Raw genomic sequence first — 22,695 nt, 5'->3', positions numbered from 1 at the left:
TCCTTTATAAAAATTGGTGTAACATTGGCTACCTCCAATCTTCAGGTACTACAGATGATTTTAGCAACAGGTTACAGATCACTAACAGCAGATTAACAATTTCAGTATCCTGGGATATATAACATCCCATCCCAGTGATTTATCACTTTTTAACTTGTCAATTTGGCTTAGTACGTTGTGACAGGAATTCTGCTAGCCCTACCAGAAACAGGGAATAAGATCCTGTAAGCCCCATTAAAAACCCTGTTATAAGATCTAGGAAACATTCTGAAATGCTTCAACTGAACTGCTTCAACTAATAGCCAATTTGTCGATCAAATCAGGAAGGATTCCGGAAGACTAGAAAGTGGCGAATGTTACGCCGATCTTCAAGAAAGGTTCAAGGGGAGATCCGGGAAACTACAGACCTGTGAGTCTGACCTCAATACTGTAAAGCAGTAGCTGCATTTTTGCTTTTGTTTTATTTTTGGAGCTGCTCTGAGTTGTGCTTTGGGGGTGAGGAATTAAAATCAGATCCTGTCTTTTTGGAGGGCGGCAATACCAGTGGTGTAAGGGCCTATCTCCTCCCAGCCTGTTGGGGAATTTGGCTCTACCCAACAGAGCTTTAGCCAGAGCCAGAGTGTGTGCTTTTCAAAAGGAAAATGTTTGTTTGAATGGACTAATTTTGATAGCCCAGCTAGTGTAGCCAGAAGAAAAGTTTCTGGATTTTTGTATTTGAATGTTGGACTTAATCCATTGGGCTGATTGTGCTGAGTCTGGACTTCAGTGACATACTTGGAGCTAAAGGAGAACTGTGTACTTAGAGCTCAAGTATGGGAAGCTGTGAAACTTTACTTTACCTTTGAAATTTATTTAAGGACATGAGCGTCCTTGGGAGCTCGTGCCATACCTACCATCCTGTTTAAGTTTTGTTTTTGCCATTAAAGTGTTTTCTGCATTATACAACAGGGGAGTCTTAGGGTGCAATCTGGGGAGGCACTGAGAGCTGTGTTCCACGGACTTTCTTTCTTCTCTGGGACAGGGATTCAGAGGGACAACTAGGCCTAGCCAGGATCCTGTCCCACAACGCCGTCCAGGTTCACTGAGATTTTTTTCAGTTCCTCTGTATCATCACCCTTGAAAACCATTTCCATTTCATCTTACATCTTCTTCCATAAAACCGAAGCAAAGAATTCATTCAGTCTCTCCACTATAGACTTATCCTCCCTGAGCGTCCCTTTCGCTCCTTGATCATCCAATGGTCCCAAGGATTCCTCACAGGTTTTCTGCTTCTGACATAATTTTAAAAAATTGTTACTATGAGTTTTGCCTCTTTAGCAAGTTTCTTTTCATATTCTTTTTTTTTTAGCTTTCTTTATCAATGCTTTGCATCTAACTTGCCAGTGCTTAAATTGCTTCTTAATTTGGATACTTTTTCAGTTATTTAAAAGATATTTTTTGGCTCTATTAGCTTCAGTCTCTAACAGTCTATTCAATCAGAAATATACATGTTCAGTCGGCATCCCCACTGTTCAGGGTTTTATAACCCTGGGTGTTTGTGTAAAGCAAAGACAGTGCTACTCAGAGAACAGAGGGATTGAAGACATCAGAGCAGTCACGCAGATAGGTCTTTTTTCTGTATTGGAACAGTGTTGGTTATCACACGTTTATAAAACCCTGAACAGTGAGATGCCAACTGAACATGTATATTTCTGACTGAATAGACTGTTAGAGACTGACTTATTGAGTATGTCTAACAGGTTATATTTATAAGAAGAAACAACATATGTGGAGGGTTTTTTTTTTTTTTTAGCCCATGAAGCGTTAACTGAGGCTTTTTTCTCCACATAAATTGTGCTTTATTGGTAAAGAAAATTATAGTAATCTTTTTTGGTCTGCATTCATATATACATTGGGCAGTGTGGTGGTCTACAGTGTCAAGCATAATTTTAAATTTTTTCTGTTGGTGATTTCAATTGCCCCAGCATTGACTGGATAAATGTTACATCAGGGAGTGCTAGGGAGGTAAAATTATTAAACATCATAAATGACTGCTTCTTGGAACAACTGGTCCAGGAACTAACAAGAGGGGGAACTATTTTAGATTTGGTCCTTGGTGGACTGCAGGACATAGTATTGTGTTGGGTCTGCTGGGAAACTGATCATGACAGTATGTCTAACAACAAGTTATATTTATAAGAAGAAACATATGTGGAGTTTTTTTGAGCCCATGAAACATTAACTGAGGCTTTTTTCTCCACATAAATTGTGCTTTATTGGTAAAGAAAATTATAGTAATCTTATACATTGGGCAGTGTGGTAGTCCACACAGTGTCAAGCATAATATTCAATTTTTTCTTTTGGTGTTTTGTTCTTATGGTGTTTCGTTTGGCAATTGAAATCACCAATTTTTATACTGTTGCCCAATTTGCTAGTTTTCCTAATCTCTGAAAACATTTCTTTATCTGTCTGCTCATTCTGTACCGGGGGATGGTAGTATAACGCTATCTGTATATTCCTTTCCTTCACATATGGAATTTCTATCCATATGGATTCCACACTGCTATCTATGTCATGCAGAATGTTTATTTTGTTTTATTCCATTCCCTCTTTAACATATAGCACAACCCCCCCTCCCCCACACACACACTTCCAATTTCATCTACTCTACCCTTGCGATATAATTTGTACCCAGGTAACACAGTGTCCCACTGATTGTCCTTCTTCTACCAGGTCTCTGAGATGCCTATTATATCTAACTCATCATTCAGGGCAATATATTCTAACTTGTATTTTAATTTTTAGGTTTCTAGCATTTGTTAACAGACACTTCAAATTGTGTTGTTTCCTTGTATCTACAGGCTGCTGAAGACAGAGATAATATGAGTCCTTTACTCTGCCTTCCTCTTAAGCACTCCTGGCTTTCTTTCACCATCATTGAAACCTCTCTGTTGGGACTCCCTAAATATCAAGTATCCTTCAAGAATACTCTACACTGAACCATCTGCTCATGGCTGACTGTTGGCTTCCCCCCCATCTTAATTGAAAAGCTGCTCTGTCTCCTTTTAAACATTAGCGTCAGCAGTCTAGTTCCATCCTGGTTTAGGTGGAGTCTATCCTTTTGGAATAGGCTCCCCCTCTCCCAGAAGGTTGCTCAGTCCTAACAAATCTAAATCCCTCATCCCTGCACTTTCATCTCAACCATGTATTGAGACTTCAGAGCTCTGCTTAGCTCATGGGACTCTGCATGTGAAATGGGAAAACATTTCTGAAAATGCTATCCTGGAGGATCTATATATCAGCTTTCTACCTAAGAGCCTAAAATTGGCTTCCCGAACCTTCGTCCCACATTTTTCTATGTCATTGGTACCTACATGTACCAAGATAGCCGGTCCTTCTCAGCACTATCTAAAATCCTATCTAAGTGATGCATGAGGTCTACCACCTTCGCATCAGACAGGCAAGTGACCAAGCAATCCTCATGCCCACCAGCCGCCCAATTATCTACTGTACATGCCTAATGATCTAATCAACTACAACATTGGGAAGAGGTTTGCATTTATATATATTACCTTGGATTTTCATACATTCTATAAATACAGTATGAGGTTCATAATCAAAATGGAAATACATCTAAAAATCTGCCTAAATCGGTACTTGTACGACCTAAAAGACAGGTCTTCCAAGTACTGATAATCGAAACGGGTTTTAGACGTATCTAAAAGAGCTTAGGACTTTTCACTGCCGTTGTGCACCCAGAGTGAAAAGGGGTGTTTTTCAAGGAGCAGTTAGGGTGGGAGGTAGGAAGGATGTGGGCCAACCTAAACTTAGTCGTCCTGAAGCGATAATCGAAAGTTTAATGAGACTGCCTAGATGGAGCTTATACGTTGTGACTTAGGCAATCTACAAACAGGTTTAAGTGCCCAGAAGGTATCCAAAGTGACCAGATAGCCATTGCAGGAACAAAGTACAGACCTGTACACACTCCCCCAGTGATCACTGACCCTCCGCCCCTCCGCCATACAAATTGGAATAAAAATGTACATACCTGCCTCCAGAACATCAGCACCTGGCATAGGACAGCCTAGTAGAGCTGCACAGAGGTGGCTTAAATAGTCTGGGGGTTGGGCTAGTGAACCACAGAGAAGAGGGCCCTGGCCCATAAGCCACTCTAACCACTGCATATATAGCAGTATAGGGTTTTGGTGGCCTCACACTTTTCACCAGAAGTGTAGTGTTTAGAGTGGCTTATGGGCGATGGTAGTTTACAAATTTGGCTGTTTTTGTTAAAAAGGCATTTTATGGTCTATTGCCATGTTATGAGAGGCCGTTGAAAAATTCTCAACCTAACCAAGAAGAGAATGATGTAGAGCCATGAAGCTTACAAATTATTCTACATTTTTCTTTACACTTTTCAATTCAGTGATATGAAATGAAATGAAACAAAAGTATGTGAAATAACTTGTAAGTTTCATGGCTCCACATCATTCTCTTCTTGGTTGGGCTGAGATCTTTTCAGTGACCCCTTGTATCTGATTATCAATTTGCTTTCAATATATCGAAGCACCCTTCATGTTTTTCTGCTTTTTTCTGTTTCCTAATGTAAGGGGCTGTTTCCTAATGTAAGGGGCTGAAAAGGTGTTGGCTTTTCAGGCTGCTAGTTGGGAGAGAAAACTAGGCTCTATAATATGAGCATCTACTAATATATCTTATGATCATTATAGGAAAATGTTAAAAACTTATTTAAACAATTTTGGGGAGAATGACGTAATGTATGTTTCCATTGTTGTTTTGTAATTCTCTGTGAATGCACAGTTCTCTTCATGTTAATGCAAAGAACTGCGAGGTGTTTGCGGTATACAAATGAAGTGTTATGTTATGTCTATCTCAGGATATTTAAATTCTGTCCAGGACATGTTGGGAAAGGGTTGATTATTACCACAACCAAGTCTATGCCCGCCAAAGCCCACCCAGATCACAGATCCAACATGTCCCCCTTTAGATTTGGATGCACATCTTAATGTTTTGAATATGCCCCTAATAGTGTATCTAGATTTTCATAAAGCTTTTGACAATGTTCCTTGTGAGAAGCTCCTGATAAAAAATTAAGAGTTATGGGATAGGGGGCAATGTTTTGTGGTGGATTAGGAAATGGTTATTGGACAAGAAACAGATGTTAGGGTTAAATGGCCATTTTCTCAATGGAAGAGGGTAAATAGAGGAATGTCACAGGGAGGGTAAACAGTGAAATGCCACATGGATCTGTACTGGGACTGGTGCTGTTTAACTTATTTATAAATGATCTGGAAATTGGAACTACGAGTGAGGTGATTAAATTTGCAGATGACACTAAACTGTTCAAAGTTGTTAAAATGCATTCTGACTGTGAAAAATTGCAGGCAGACTTTAGGAAATTGGGAAACTGGGCATCCAAATGGCAGATGATATTTAGGGGTCCTTTTACTAAGGCGTGCTGGATGTCTTAGCGTTTAGTGCACACTAAAACGGCTAGCATACCTTAGTAAAAGGATCCTTTAATGTGGACAAATGCAAAGTGAAGTACATTGGGAAGAATAATCCAAATCATAGTTACCAGATGCTAGGGTCTACCTTAGGGGTGATTGCCCAAGAAAAAGATCTAGGTGTCATTGTACTTTAGCCCAATGTGTGGCAGCAGCCAAAAAAACAAACAAGATGCCAAGGTTTATTAGAAAAGGAACTAAAAATATTATAATGCCTCTATCACTCACTGCTTCGACCTCACCCTGAGTACTGCATTCAATTCTGGTCTCCATATATAAAAAAAAAAATATAGCAGAATTAGAATAGGTTCAAAGAAGAGTGAACAAGATGATAAAGAGGTTGGAACTCCTCTCATATGAGGAAAGACTAAAGAGATTAGGGATCGGAAATAACATTTAAACTTACAAACATCACTTGAATTTCTGTTATAATCATTGTAAATTAATGAAATTTATCCCCCCCTTACCATATCATATATAATCACGTATATCAAATATATTATTTTCTACTAATCCAAACAATTAATATAAGATCAGAACCCCCCCCCCCCCACCCTCTCATTTGCAATTGTATAATTAAGGGAAAAATGTTATTTACTAGTTACAATAATCTGTTAATGGTCCCCAAACATCCTTGAATTTATTAAAATGTCCTTTCTGTATGGCTAATATTTTTTCCATCTATATGACACAAAGAGTTCCACCAGAAATTAAAGTTTAAACTACTCCAATTCTTCCAATTAAATGTAATTTGTTGAATGGCAACTCCAGTCATAATTAGCAAGAGCTTATTATTTTTTGAGGATATTTGACTCTTTGCCCTCATTGACATGCCAAATAAAATAGTATCATATGATAGGGCCACCGGATTCTCCAATAAACTATTTATTTGGCCCCATATTGATTTCCAGAAGTCCAAAATAAATGGACAATAGAATCATAGATGATCTAGAATCCCAGCTTCGAGATTGCAGTGCCAACATCTATCAGACTTAGAGCTATCTAATTTATGTAAACGAACAGGGGTCCAAAATGCTCTATGTAACAGAAAAAACCAAGTTTGTCTCATAGATGCAGACACTGTACATCTCATCCTCCAAGATCAAATTCGTGGCCATTGAGACACCGTAATTTGATGCTTGATCTCAATGCTCCAAATGTCTCGAAGACCATATTTTGGTTTTTTACTTATAAATCCAGATACAATGGAACCTTGGTTTACGAGCATAATTCGTTCCAGAAGTATGCTTGTAAACCAAATTGCTCGTATATCAAAGCGAGTTTCCCCATAGGAAGTATGGGAAACTCGCTTTGATCCGTTCCAACTCCTCCCCCCCGAGGCTACCGGCGCTGCTCCATTCCCCCCCCCTCTTGAGGCTACCGATGCTGCTTCATACCCCCCTCCCGCGATCTGGCATCTCCCCTACGAACCGGCATCCTCCCCTCCCGCTCATGTTGCCCCCCTCCCCCGCGATTCTACATCCCCCCTGAGCACCGAAACGAAATACCTTACCCCGATTGGGCACTGCTACCAGCACCAATGCATAGGACATGCCGGTGCCGGTGCCTGAAGATCCTCCCTCTTCTGGGCTGGGCGGTGCGTCAGAGATCCTCCCTCTTGCCTGTGCTGGGCTGGACTGGGCCTTGAGCATTTGCGCATGCTCAAGGCCTTCTGGTCTTGCTCTCTCCGAGATTCATAGATTCAGAATCTTGGAGAGAGCGAGACCAGAAGGCCTTGAGCATTTGCGTATGCTCAAGGCCTTCTGGTCTCGCTCTCTCCAAGATTCTGAATCTATGAATCTCGGAGAGAGCAAGACCAGAAGGCCTTGAGCATGCGCAAATGCTCAAGGCCCAGTCCAGCCCAGCACAGGCAAGAGGGAGAATCTCCGATGCACCGTCCAGCCCAGAAGAGGGAGGATCTTTGGGCACTGGCACCGGCATGTCCTATGCGTTGGTGCTGGTGCTGGTGCTCAATCGGGGTAAGAGATTATGTTTTGGTGCTCGGGGGGGAGGGATGTAGGATTATGGGGTGCGGGGGAGGGACACAAGCGGGGGGGGAGGGATGCTTGATCGCTGGAGGGGGATGCCGGATTGTGGGGGGGGTGGCGCTCGTAAATCGAGTCAAACTCGGTTTTCGAGGTGCCGATTTTGCGAATGTTTTGCTCATCTTGCAAAACACTCGCAAACCGGTGCACTCGTAAACCGAGGTATGACTGTATTAATTTGTACCACTGTGTGGCCTGGTGTCCCAGGAAGTCCACCTGAAAGCATAAGAACTCTAAAATATATTGATTAGTGAGATTTTTTTCCATTCAGGGAACCCTGCCTGAATAGCCTGCTTCATTTGCAACCATCTATACCTTTATGAATTATTAAGACCATATTTATGTTGCAACTGTGAAAACTCAAGCAGTTTACCATTAGAAATAACATCTAATACACGTATTCCTGCCATCATCCAATGCTTCCAGATGACTTTATATCCGCCAATTTGAATCTTGAAGTTCAGCCATATAGTTTGATTTGTTGATTTATTAATTGGATTAGGTGTTACATTGTTCACATATCTTATTGTTTTCCATGTGTCTACAAGTAATCTATTTTCTTTATATAGTCCAGGCATTTTGATACTAAGTACATGGCATAATCGCAGAGGAAACATGATTAGGGATCTTTTGTTTGGAAAAGAGATGGCTGAAGGGAGATATGATTGAAGTCTACAAAATCCTGAGTGGTATAGGGCAGGTACAAGTGAATCGATATTTTACTCCATCAAAAATTACAATGACTAGGGGTACTCTTGATGAATTTACAGGAAGATACTTTTAAAACCAATAAGAGGAAATATTTTTTCATTCAGAGAATAGTTAAGCTCTGGAATGCATTGCCAGAGGATGTGGTAACACCTGTTAATGTAGATGGGTTTAAAAAAACGTCTGGACAAGTTCCTGGATAAAAGGTCCATAAACTGCTATTGAGACAGACATGGGGGAAGCCAGTGCTTGCCCTGGGATCGGTAGCATGGAATGTTGCTACTATTAGGGTTTTCACCAAGTACTTGTGAGGATACTGGGCTAGATGGACCAATGGTCTGAACCAGTATGGCTATTCTTATGTTCTTATGTAAAGACTAGTTTTTAGTTGATTTCTCCACCTGTGAGCTGAACAGGATTCCCCCTCTCCAATGCCCTAATTTCATTCATACTAACCTGTTGTGTGGTGTCATTTTATCTGGACCCTGAGCTCTTCCTTGCTAAAGGTACCATACAGACATAAATAAAACACATGGACTCCTTTTACAAAGTGGCACTACCAATTAGCACCATGCTGCATGTGAAAAAACCCATTCAATTTCCAAGGGATTCTTCATATTCAGTGCATGCGAATCAGTGAGGCCACTTTGTAAATGAACCTCACAAAGAGCAGACAAAGCCAAGAAGAAGCCAGTGACCCTACTATTTTGAGCACCACTGATCCAATTGCTGCTTTCTGTGAACACAATTTTTTCTAGCTGGAATGTCAACCATGCAGATAGTTTCAGCTAGATGACAAACATATTGGTGTCTGACAAATTCTTCAGTGCAATGCTACATTTTATCATCGTATTTTTAAAAAAAATAATTTTTATTGAGAAAGCAGCCAGACCATAACAAGAAAACAGAATCGGAGGTGCAACAGTATTTAGACACAATACAATTGATCCTGGAATGGCTTACAAAAACAGGTAGGAGAAAGCAACGGAAATTACCAACAAATGCAAGGCTCAACGGAAACAAAAGTACAACATGAAAGCCTGTAATGAGCTGGGCATAGTCCCCGTGAGATGAGTTAGAACTGGAGTGCAAAAATGCAAAAAGGATGCCCTCCCAAAGAACTGGTCAGGGCTGCAATAACCTTTTTTAAGTATAAAAGAGACAAACCTGCATTCCCCCCCTCCCTCAATCAATCCCTCAGACGACACATTAAATGTGGATGGGATCCATTCTCCTATCAAACGTAAGAAGGTGTTGACACGGTTCCACAAATTGCATGTTGATATTGCCGTCCTACAGGAAACACATCTCATGACCATAGAGCATGAGAAATTGAGAAGGGACAGGGTTGGGGAGGTGTACTATTCCTCCTATAGTAGCTGTCAACAGGGGGTGGCTATTTTGGTCCATAAGCAACTTCCATTTCATTTATCATCGTTTATAACATTCTGTTGATACTGGCAGATATATTTTGATACAGAAATATTTAAAATGCATGATAGTAAATCTACAATTCTCAATATAAAAACCGGTCCGTATTCCATGATAATCTCTCTGAGCCCTCACCTCTGAGAGGAAAAAGGGATTTCTCATAAAATTATGCATCAGCTTTAATATTTAACAACATTATGACCCTCCTCAGAGGGTATTATTATGGAATATGGACTGGTTTGGTATAATAGGCCCTTGGCTTTGCCACGGCCCATTACTTACCAAACCGGTCCGTATTCCACGATAATTTCTTCTGAGTCGTGTTGTATGGCTTAAGCATTTTTTTGTGGTGATGCACTGCAAATAAAGCAGGGTTAGTTTAAAACAGTGTATTGAATACATACTATTTAATAATCCATTTTTTTTCTGTTGAACACAGTTGCATACATTAGCAAAATTATTTTTTTTTGCTTAAAATTTCAAAGATCAACCAAAGGTCAAATAAAGTTCTGATGTGGCTTAGATATAGGCAAATCTGAGTGGACATTAGGAAACCATCCCATTTGTTTTTAATGTGAACTGTCTCAGGGTCCCTAAAGGGAGTTCACCAGAATTTTCTCCAATACCAACAAATGTAGAAAAGACCCTGTGAAACTGTGAGTTCTTAAACAACTAATGGACTCTTTTACTATGAGTGTTAAGTCCTTACTGTGGGGCTAGCATGCACCAACAAGCTACTGCAAATTGCGCTAAAGCATTTTGCAGTATTTGCCTATTAGCCTGTGGTATCCCACTCATTATGTGTTTTTATGAAAATAGTTTTAGGAGGGGGCATGTCATGGGCAGAGAGTGGGTATTCCTGCATTATCCAGCTAGCATATTATGATTAACATGTGCTAACTGGATAATTCAGGTATGCTAACTGGATAAATAGGAGGTGGTAAATCCTGCTGCATTAACCCCCCCCTTTTACATAGGGTTACCAGATATCTGGATTTACCTAGAGATGTCCTCTTTATAGAAGGCATGTCTGGGCGTCCGGATGGCTTTTCAAAACCCGGCACTTTGTCTGGGTTTTGAAAAGCAGATCACGTTGGGGCGTCCGCGCATGCGCAGATGCAATGCAGAGACATAACACGCATGCACGCATGCACGTGATGTCATCGCGTTGCATCTGTAAATGCATGGATGCCCGCCTGACAGACGAGAACAGGCTGAGGGGAGCGGGGCTAGGGGTGAGGCTGGTGCTTGGCATGGACAAAACGGGACAGGGCTGGGTGGAACTGGGCAGGCCTGGGGGCGGGTTTATGGGTCTGGATTTTACGTGAGTAAAATCTGGTAACCCTACTTTTACAAAGCTGAGCTGCTGAAAAGCACGAGCTAAATACTAAGCCTCCCATTCTATTCCTATGGTGCAGCACAGCATTTAACTTGCGCTGCTTGGCAGTGTGGCTTTGTAAAAGAGGGGTAATATATTTTACAGTGGTGTTCCTTGATGATTACTCAAGCTTCGATGGAGAGCCATAACAGATTTGGACTCAAAATTAGGGAAACAATTTACAACTATTTGGGAACCCATTTTGACCATGTTAACGCCCATGGCTTGAAACCAACTGTTGCATAATTTATTTTTATTTTTATACTGATTTTTATTCTTCCTGTTCACCTGGCATTGGGGGGGGGGGGAAGGAGGGAGGGGAGAGAGGGGAGGGAAGGGCTTGTTGTATCCTTGGATTAACATTATACAGTTCCTAAGATTTGATCGTTTTGACATGTTTTTCTGGATTGACATTTACTAGATGTGTTTTCTTGAAATGTCCTCAAATATATGTGGTTTCTAATGGAACAGAATAAAGATATGAATAAAAAAAAGGGAGTGTAATATTTTTCAGGTATTGTATGCTAATGACAACATTAGTGCACAATCTGCAAAAATGATAAATAATCAAATAAATCAAATACAACAAATAAATAAAACAAATGCCCTATAAAGGGAAGTGTAAAATGAATCATCAGTCCAGTAATCTATTTAAATTATTTATATAGGGGTCAATATGCAAAGTGATTTTTACTGTCCAAACATGGCTGCTGGTTGGTTAAATCACCTGTTCAGGAGCTAACCGTTAATTTTCAGCAGCACTTAACTGGTTAGTGTTGATGAAAATAATTGGTTAGGTCTAAACTGGAAACCAGCTATTTTGGGAGCATCCTGAGGGCGATGTAGGCACTCGGCTGGTTATTTGGCAATATTCAGCACTTAACTGCCCAGAGTAATCACATAAACAGGCCGTTTGAGTTGTCATTTGCATATGTTTTGTTTTGCAAAATTTCAATAAAAATTTAGTAAAAGAGCTTAGTAAAAGAGCTCCTAAGCTTGGGCTTTGATTATTTTTCAAGACTACTATCAACTAACAGAAAACAGGCCTGCCATGTCTACGGAAAATGAAACCTACCGGAATTTGACTTGCCAGGTTGAGGTGTGCCACGGCAGCTGCTGCTTTCTTCTTGCTGTTGGTACTGTTTGCATTGTTTCCTGCACTGCTATTTGAGGTGTTGCTGGTGGAATTTTTCCTTTTTCTTCGTTTGGTGGTTGTCTGTCGTGTGGGCTCCGCTGTTCAAGGAAAGATAAAGAGGTAACAGCAGATGATGGTGGATTTTTATAGTAGTAGGAAATTATCCATGAGCAGGTCTGATCAATTAAATTCCATGTTTTATTCCTTTTTAAAAGGTGTAGCAATGCCTTTTTTAAAAAATTATTTTTCATTAGGAGCCTATGATTCTGAAGTTCTTAGGGGTGGATAAAGCACTATAATTTTCTTTTCATTTTTGAATCGCACATTCATTCCCATTAAAAGAAACTCCTGCATGATGCTGCTATTGACCTAGAAGGTTTGATCACCAGAGGGAAAGCTAATGTAGATTATGCTAAAGCACCTCAGTCTTAGGATCTATAGGAATAAAACCTTTCTGTATGCTAGCATGACCAGTTGTGTAGTTTGCTTGGTTTTCCAAGAGAATCAAATTCATTTTAAGACATCAGATTTCCTTGTACAATAAGTACTAAAGCAATAACATTCAATGTTCTTAAAAATTAAGCCATTACAGAGGAGAACGTTTGAGATTGTACTACACTTCATCTCATATCTCATGTACCTGTAAGGAGATGAAATCCTTCAACCTGTATACTGTATGTGCCACGGCATTTTAGAAAGAACATACAAATCTGAATGTTGACATCCAGGTTCGGGATGTCTCAAGTTCCACTAATATTTTAGAGGATTTGCTGATGTAGAGCTTGTTCTAAAATACATGGAAAATGGATGCTTGTGCCCTGGCTCCGTGTGGTAGAAGCATCCATTTTAGCACCATAAATGTCTAAAATAGGCACATAAATGCTTATGTACCAGCACAGAAATATTTATGATATGAAATAGCAATATAAACATTTGTTAGCCATTTTAGGAACATTAACATTAAGAAGACTATGATAGCATGATGAAGATGGTAAAAAAGCAACTTAAGAGAAGCAGCTGCAAAGGTCAAAAAATTTAGATCAGACATGGATGTTATTCAAAAATAAATACTATAAAGAAAAAAAGAAGAGTCTCCACAGAAACAGCCAAGGAAAAAAAAAATAAGAGTCTCAAAGAAGCTTGTAAGAACATAAGAATATAAGAATTGCCGCTGCTGGGTCAGACCAGTGGTCCATCGTGCCCAGTAATCCGCTCCCACGGCAGCCCCCAGGTCAAATACCAGTGCTCTAAATGAGCCCAGCCTCACCATTTTCCATGTACTTTCCAGTTGAGCAGGAACTTGTCCAACTTTGTCTTGAATCACTGGGGGGTGTTTTCCCCTACAACAGACTCCGGAAGAGCGTTCCAGCTTTCTACCACTCTCTGGGTGAAGAAGAACTTCCTTACATTTGTACGGAATCTATCCCCTTTCAACTTTAGAGAGTGCCCTCTCGTTCTTCCTTCCTTGGAGAGGGTGAACAACCTGTCTTTATCTACTAAGTCTATCCCCTTCAGTATCTTGAATGTTTCAATCATGTCCCCTCTCAATCTCCTCTTTTCGAGGGAGAAGAGGCCCAGTTTCTCTAATCTCTTGCTGTACGGCAACTCCTCCAGGCCCTTAACTATTTTAGTTGCTCTTCTCTGAACCCTTTCAAGTAGTACTGTGTCCTTCTTCATGTACGGCAACCAGTGCTGGACACAGTACTCCAGGTGAGGGTGCACCATGGCCCGGTACAGCGGCATGATAACCTTCTCCGATCTGTTCGTGATCCTCTTCTTTATCATTCCTTGCGGTCTGTTCGTTCTTTTCACCGCCGCCACGGCTTCATCGACTGTCGATCAGAACTCCCAAGTCTCTTTCCTGGGAGGTCTCTCCAAGTACCGCCCCGGACATCCTGTATTCCTGCATGAGATTTTTGTTCCCGACATGCATTACTTTACACTTATCCATGTTGAACCTCATTTGCCATGTCAATACCCATTTCTCGAGCCTGATTATGTCACGTTGCAGATCTTCACAATCCCCCTTCACTACTCTGAATAACTTCGTATCGTCTGCAAATTTAATCACCTCACTCGTCGTACCAATGTCCAGGTCGTTTATAAAGATGTTGAAGAGCATGGGTCCAAGCACTGAGCCCTGTGGCACCCCATTTGTGACGCTTTTCCAGTCCGAGTTCTGTCCTTAACCCCCACTCTCTGTTTCCTATGCTCCTGCCAGTTTTTAATCCATGTGAGTATTTCACCCTCAATTCCATGGCTCGCAATTTTCCAAAGTAGTCGTTCATGTGGAACCTTGTCGAATGCCTTCTGAAAATCCAGATATACAATGTCGACCGGGTCGCCCTTGTCTATCTGCCTTCAACCAGGAAATGAAAGAAATTTTAAGTCATTGATAACTCAAACAAAGTCTTTATTGATGCTAGATGAAATGGCCAGTCTCTTTTGGTGCAGACCAAAAATGACCTGACATAGTCAAAAAGGTTGACATTTCATTTGTTCACTCACAGTTTTGATGTTCCGTACAGGATTGGTCACCTTTTTGATTACACTCCATTATGCATAACTTCAATACACTTTCATTAACACATTTGCTACCTTTTTAAATCATATTTTGTATAATACTTTAACTTTTTTTGGTACCTCAGTTGCACGTACTTTATGCAACTTTTTTGACAGTTTTATCACATGTATACTTTTATATTTATTCCACATTGAATGGCACCCCCCTTTTTTCTCTTTATTTTTATTCTCACAACCATTCAATAGTTCTTTAATATATGTTTTAAATGTTATCTTTTATTTGATGTGATGTTCTTAAAGAGTTTTTATTATTTGTTTGTTTTTAGTATTATTATTGACACGACCCCCTGACGCAGGCTCATTTGAGCTGAAACACGGACCATGTCGGGTCATTTTTAGTCTGCACCAAAAGAGACTGGCCATTTCATCTAACATCAATAAAGACTTTGTTTGAGTAATCAATGACTTTAAGTTGAAGCTTCTTTGAGCCACCATTTTTTTGTATTTTGCTTTGTTATTCAAAAATACCATCCTGGAAGCCCAGACAAGATATATTCTATGTATTAAAAAAGGAGGAAGGAAGACCAAATGGCAGCCAGCATGGTTGACAATTGAGGTGAAGGAAGCTATTAGAGCTAAAAGAGAATCCTTCAGAAAGTGGAAGGATCTGCCTAGATTGTTGATGATGATGCATTGAATCCCTTAGCTTGGTATGCAGTGGCAGCTAAGGTAGCAAATAGAATGTTAGGAATTATCAGGAAAGGAATGGAAAACAAAGAAAAGAATATTATAATGCCTTTGTATTGCTCCATAGTGCAAATAGTGTTGTTATTGCATCTCAAAAAAGATATAGCGGAATAAGTAAAGATACAGAAAAGGGCGACAAAAATGTTGATAGTGCTACAGAAACGATTAGTAGTAGCACTAATACAAGATGACTTCCCTATGAGGAAAGGCTAAAGCAGCTAGGGTTCTTCAGGTTGGAGAACAGATGGCTGAGGGAAGATATGATAGAGGTCTATAGAAAAACTGAGTGGAGTAGAACAGGTAGATGTGAATTGCTTGTTTACTCTTTCCAAAATACTAGGACTAGGGGACATGCAATGAAGCTACTAAGTAGTAAATTTAAAACAAATTGGAGAAAATATTTCTTCACTCAATGTGTAGTTTAACTTTAGAATTCATTGCCAGAGAATGTGGTAAAAGCAGTTAGCTTAACAGAATTAAAAAAAATATTTGGATAATTTCCTAAAAAAAAAAAAAAAAAGGCCACAAGCTATTATTAGAATGGGGAAATCCACTGCTTATTTCTAGGATAAGCAGCTTAAAATCTGTTGGGATCTTGCCGGGTACTTGTGACCTGAAATAGCCATTGTTAGAAACAGGATACTAGGCTTGATGGACCTTCAGTTTGTACCAGTATGGCAATGCTTATGTTCTTATGTACTTATGAATGTAATTCATCCTGACCAACAAAATCTAACGTGTGGTAAATGTACTGTACAATTATGACTTATTCCAATCTGTACTGAATCATGGATGGTAATAGTTTTATATTTTAAATTAAATAGTCAGTATAATTAGAAAATAAATATTTAAACTTTGCAGCTTATATTACTGTCTTTTTTTAAAATAATGTTAGACAGTGTTAGTCTACTGTACATACAGTAATTAAATATGGGTGAAACACTTTACTACAAAATAATAAAATACCTGGTGGTGCCACCATCCTCTGCCATTTCTGAAATAGGCATGTCTTCAGACAGTCTCGAGGACTTAGATTGTAAGTTTTATGTCTTGACATCAGTTCCTGCATTGGCTCCAGTATTACACACAACTAAAAATGGAGAGAACAAAATACCATTTATATATTTAAAAAGTTAGCCCAACTGTGTATCCTGTGTGTTTTGAGTTCTGCAATATGCAATTTTCTACTCAGGTAATTTCAATAAAAGGAATGTTTTCTACATAATGTAGAATTATATTCAGCTACTTATATTTTCTTTTTCAAATGTGCTTTTTAAAAAAGCCACAAAATGGCATTAAGTTCGGTAAAGGTGAAGCATTTCAGGCTGTAGATACTTGCAAAAAGCAGACCATTGATGCCCTGGTTCTGAAGCGCTGGTTGACAACGATTGAGCAATAATGCTTCAGGTCCCAGCTGTTCACATTATCTGAAACAAGCATACATTTTTCCTTCCATTTCAAACCAGAATTTACATAAAAAGGACTATAAAAATACCTCAACTTTAAAAAAAATGTTATGTTTGAATCTTTTTTTATTGTTGAACAATAGAAGCAACACAGAACATAGCATAAGCCTTCAAGAAAAGGTTCATCAAACATAACATTGTAATTTTCTCCCCCCACCAACCCCCTACCTTCCACATCCCTCCCTCCCCTCCCCCTCCATAACAAAAGACAGTTGGAATTGATGACAATCAGGTAATTAGAAGAGCAGAATATAGTGTCCTGCAAAAATAATCAGACAGTTCAAACAGGCAACAAAGGGTCATCAAACATTAACATGCCAAAACCTCCTCCAATTGTCCCCACATCCACACTATCCCCTACCACCCACCCCACCCATAAGCCATATCAGGGGAGGCAAGAAGGCATCCTAGCAATGCTTGAAAGGAAGAACCCCCCTCCTGCCCTGAGGGCCTGGACTCTTGTGGCCCTCGGGCAATATTAATCATCTCCTCCCTTATCAAAGGGAAATGCAGCAGTATAAATCTGTAATCAAATAGCTCACTGCCATCCAACCTCACTGTGAGATGGCATTCAACAGCAAGCTATGCGTTCTGGGAGGTAAAGAAGCAAAAAAGGCCTCCCAATTGAGCAAAAAATGTTTTCTTTTGGTTGTGTGACCCGCCACTTCCCGGGCCTCCCAAGCAGCTAGAGCAGGGGTAGGGAACTCTGGTCCTCGAGAGCCGTATTCCAGTCAGGATTTCAGGATTTCCCCAATGAATATGCATTGAAAGCAGTGCATGCAAATAGATCGCATGCATATTCATTGGGGAAATCCTGAAAACCCAACTGGAATACGGCTCTTGAGGACCGAAGTTCCCTACCCCTGAGCTAGAGTATGGACCTGAATCTGCCACTTCCAAAACAATGGAGGGTCCAAAGAAGTCTAAGATTGCAATTCTAAAAAAAAAATAAAAAATAAAAAAAAAAAGTGAATTGTACTTTTGTACTTGATAGCAAAAGCAAACATCTTACCCTTTTGACAAAGCTTTTCATTCTGGTGATTGGAATAATGAACTATCCCCTGAATTCTATAAATGGTGCTTTGAGTTGAGTTTGTAAATTTGGGTGCACACCCAATTTGCACATACAGCTTAATTAATTAATGAGCCACTTATTAGAGTTAATTGGTTTTAATTTAAATTTGTGTGTATAAATTTAGGCACAGGATTTGCACCTAAAATTTACAAGCAACGCCAATAAGAGGGAATACAAATGGGAGTATAATGGGCAGATTGGAAGCGTTCCTCAAAGCAACATATGTAATTATAAAGTATGGGGATCTGCACCTAATTTAGGTGTGAGGTTTTACACCGCATTTCTACTGGTGCAAACGGTCATGCCTAAAGGTAGGTGTGGCTCTTAACTTCAGACACTGTTTACAGAATGACGCTTAAGAGGGGTTTTGTGAGGCACAATATATAGGATTCAGTCCTCTATGTGTGAATAAGGGGCTCATTTTCACAAAAGAAAGATATCCAAAAGCCAGCACTTGGACATCCAAGTGGGCATTCTCAAAACAGACTTTCTATACAGCTTTCTGGTTGTTTTGTCTCCAGTGTAACCAAATCTTAAGGGGATGTGTTAGAGGCATTTTTTGTGCGGGCTTAGCTTGGCAGGGGCTTTTCTTAGACCTGTTTTAAAATCATCTAAATGCCATAAAGATGCCCAAATTGACCAGATGACTAATGAAAGGATTAAGGCATGACCCCCTCTTACTCCCCCAATGGTTACTGACCCCCTCCCACCACCCAATGATGTGAACCTCCCCCAGTACATTCTAGCCTGTATTATGAGGGCATGCTGAAAAGTTCTCAGCCCAAGCAAACGACTTCCTAAATTCTGAGCATTATTTTGTTACTCTAGCTGAAAAGAGTTATCTTATTTCATTAAGTGCCAATTTGCAGAAACAAAATTCTATGTTTTGATATTGTTTCAGATCATTGATTGAACCATATCCATGTCATTCTCTTCTTGGTTGGGTTGAGAACTTATTCAGCACCTCCTCACAGCTTCTGACACAGAGAACTGAACCCAGCAGAGACAAGCAGAAAGGCTGTCTTAGGGGATACTGCAAAGAATGTCACATTTAAAAGTCCCAGATACAACCCATCCAAAACCTACTGTACCTACATAAAGATGACACCTGCAAGCATAAGGACTATTGCTGTGTACAGATGGGTATAGTAAGTTTTGAGTGGGTTTTAGAGGGCTCACCATACAATATAAGCAGGTTATAGTGACATATGTACCCGGGACTTTGAAATTTGACATTCACTGCAGCACCCCCTAGAGTTCCCCTCTGCTGTGCGCAGCTCTCTGCGAACAGTTTGCTAAGAATGCTGGCTGCTAGCATGTCCAAAAAAATGGCTTTTGTGTGGTTTTCATGTGGACGTCTTTATATTAGAGAATGGCCAAAAAAGATAGACGCACTAAGGACCAAAACGTCTAGATAGGTTATTTAAAAAAAAAAAAAAAAAAGATAAACATCTTGCTGTTTTAAGAATAAACATTTTCTCCACTGAATCTCTAAAAGTCTTTCCCAAGACAGCCAAACTCAGACTTAGACGTCCTATTAAAAATGCCCCTCCATCTGTATAAAAGTATATAAATACCAAAATTCTGCCCAAGTGTTATGTTGAAAACAAAAACAAAAACTGTGGATACAGATGTTCTGGAGATAATTTATTAAACACTAACATATAAAACCAAGAAAATTAAATTAAAAAACTACAATGATAAAAAATACTTTGATAAAAATCCTACCGGACCCTACACGGTCCGTGTTTCGGCGAACACGCCTTCCTCAGGGGTCCAATGCTTTGCAACCTCACATATAAAGAATTGGACTGAAAACAGTCTATTGTCTTTAAACATGTGAGCAAAGAACACCGCAAGTGTTGTGCAAGTGTTATGTTGTACATAGAGAATGACACGGGGAGCAATCTGAGTGGAATTCTTTGACCGGTTGGAGACGGGAGTCTGGCTGAGCTGGGAGCTGGTTCTTTTTTTATTTTTTTATCTGAGTGGGATTTTTTGACCGGTTGGATACGGGAGTCTGGCTGAGCTGGGAGCTGGTTCTTTTTTTTTTTTTTTCGAGTGGGATTCTTTGACCGGTTGAAGACGGGAGTCTGGCTGAGCTGGGAGCTGGTTCTTTTTTTTTTTAATCTGAGTACTAGTGTAGTAGTGTGCTGTGTCCATTCCCATGGGTTACTGAATCCTATTCCTGAACATGTGCTGCAAGAATGGAGGAATCCAGCACATGTTCAGTATGTAACCCATGGGAATACGTTAATAAAGATAAGTATATAAAATCATACCTGTTTGAGGCTTTTATGCATGCTGCGGTGACGGGGCGGTGAATGGAATGGCAGTGGCGGTGACGGGGCAGTGAAAGGGATGGTGGTGACAGTGGCGGGGCGGTGAAGGGAACGGCGGTGACGGGGCGGTGCAGAGGATGGTGGGACGGGGACAGATTTTTTCCCCGTGTCATTCTCTAGTTGTACATATATGTATATCTTACATAGTAAGTATTTTACATGGTTGGCATCTGGGCAAAGCATGAGTGGCCTCATATTTGTATATTTATGGGGCAATTCTATAATCTAAATGCTCACATCTATGTACATGTTACGTATGTTTGGGTTGATATTCAAAACGATTTAACTGGCCAGAAATGACTTCTGTCCAGTTAAATTGCTTATTTGGGGCTAACTGGTCATTTTCAGCAGCCCTTAACTGGTTAGCATCTATCTCAAAACCAGCTATTTTGGGAGAGGTCCAGGGGAGGAGTTGGTACTTGCTGGCAAGCGCCAATATTTAGCACTTAACTAGCCAAGATCACTGCAAAATAGGATTACATAAAAGTCAATCCTATCTTTATGTGGGTTGCCACAATTGGTTAAGTGCTGAATATTGGATTTACTCACCAAAGTAGGACCAAACACCTTCAAGATGAAAACAAAAATCCAAACACAAACGTCATGAGGAAGAGAAGCCACCAATCATGTCATCAAATGGAATCTTTATTAGGTCTGGACTCAACACGGCCACTGTTTTGGCACCTAAGTGCCTTTTCAAGAGTCAGCAACTTGCCTATAACACACTTAATGATAGGAAAGCCTAGTAGAGCTGCATACAGGTATCTTAAATAGCCTGGGGGATGGGCTAGTGAACCATAAAGAGGAGGACCCAGGCCCATAAGCCATTCTAACCACTACATTTATGGTGGAACATGTGCGCCCACCAAAACCCCCCCATACCCTACTCTACTGCCATATAGGTGCAGCCATAAGGGCTATTGGGGTTGCAGACAGGTGAGTATAATGGATTTTGGAGGGCTTACCATAAGCTATAAGGGAGTTCTGGTGAGATGTTTATCTTGCACCTATTTTGTGAAATTCACAGCAGTGCCCTGTAAGGTGCCCCTCTGCTCTGTTGTCATGTCTGGGTGGCCAGTCCATTAAAAGATTGGCCCCTCTCACATCCAAATGGTCTTGTTCTGGGCGTTTGGGACTTGGACAAAATTTTGGTTGAAAATGTGGTATAAAGATAGACGTCCTGGCAGTCTGGAAGAATAGCCTGGATGTCCAGATAGACAATTTTCGGGGGGAAAAAATTATTCTAGACGTATTTTTCGAAAATGGGCATTTTCCCACTGCCGACTTTGGACGTCTAGCGCCATACACCCAAATCAGACTTAGACTATGTTTTGATTATGCACCTCCACATCTATGAACAGCTCTGTAACATATAACATTCCTTTTTTTTTTTTTTTTTTTTTCTTAAATAAGACTTTTTTCCCTTTATTATCTTGAAGGGATAGTACATACCAATACTTCTTCAGTTATGGAATATGCTAAGCTACCTCAGATTTATACTTATGAGAGGACTAACATTTGAATCTCTTATTCTTAACAAAGCTGCTGAAATGACTTCTGGAGTGAATGGGAAGCCAGTACGCAATAGGAAATGAGACATGTCTTCTATTCTGATTGTTGAAAACAGATAAGGATAAAAATGTTGATCTGGTTATATATATATATAACATTCCTATATACCTTTCCTGTTTCTCAGTTCAGTTAGTCTGAGATTTAGTAGGAACACAGCTTGTAAAGAAATCTTCTGAAGTGAGAACATTAGTACAGACACAGACTGACTGCCTATTGCAGTATACAGTACAGAGAGCTTGGAGCAGGGGCGCCTACTGGTTAATGAAAGGCACCTTGCTATGCAACATATTAGTTTTTTGTAGATTGCTGATAGCGTATAGCAGCGCCGCATAATTGGCAGTGGGCTAATCCAACTCAGGTGATTATTAATCAAAAGCTCACAGTTCAGCAGAGGAGTAGCCTAGTGGTTAGAACAGCAGGCTAGGCATTCAGGCAGCCAGGGTCCAAATTCTGCTGATTTGCCTTGTGACCTTGGGCAAGTCAGTTTACCCTCCATTGCCTCAGGTAAATTTACAAAGGCATACTTACAATACCTGAATGTAACTTGAATTGTGCCCAGGCTTGGAAAATTAAGCACATAAAGCCAAATACTGAATCATCAATCTTTGCCTGATTTATAAATGAAAACCCAGATCATTTCTTCAAGCAGCTAGAAGAAAGAGAGAAATAAGCTTATAACTACTGTGGGTGTTTATATATATATGACCAGATCACTAAGAGGGTAAATTTTATAACTGGTCACCTGGACTGAGATAGCATAAGGCGCTTGTCC

The 22,695-nt window shown here is 40.1% G+C and overlaps 1 protein-coding gene across 8 annotated transcripts in view; it reads right to left on the bottom strand.

Annotated features, from left to right (window-relative positions):
* LDB2 (LIM domain binding 2) overlaps positions 1-22,695 on the bottom strand; it is a 706,182-nt gene that overhangs the window by 26,365 nt on the left and 657,122 nt on the right. For 5 of the 8 annotated variants that reach the window (XM_033948750.1, XM_033948741.1, XM_033948759.1 and 2 more), the window contains 3 exons: positions 16,435-16,558; positions 12,139-12,296; positions 9,968-10,042 (listed from right to left, as the gene is read on the bottom strand). In XM_033948750.1, the coding sequence (XP_033804641.1) occupies positions 9,968-10,042; positions 12,139-12,296; positions 16,435-16,558 (357 nt within the window). The remainder of the gene's footprint in view (positions 1-9,967; positions 10,043-12,138; positions 12,297-16,434; positions 16,559-22,695) is intronic. The other 3 variants (XM_033948775.1, XM_033948768.1, XM_033948802.1) reach the window with 1 other exon arrangement.

This window comes from Geotrypetes seraphini, chromosome 1 (genome assembly GCF_902459505.1).
Source record: "Geotrypetes seraphini chromosome 1, aGeoSer1.1, whole genome shotgun sequence".
NCBI classification, from domain to species: Eukaryota; Metazoa; Chordata; class Amphibia; order Gymnophiona; family Dermophiidae; genus Geotrypetes; species Geotrypetes seraphini.
The sequence above is the reverse complement of the archived record's forward strand: the minus strand, read 5'-3'. Positions and strand labels throughout refer to the sequence as shown.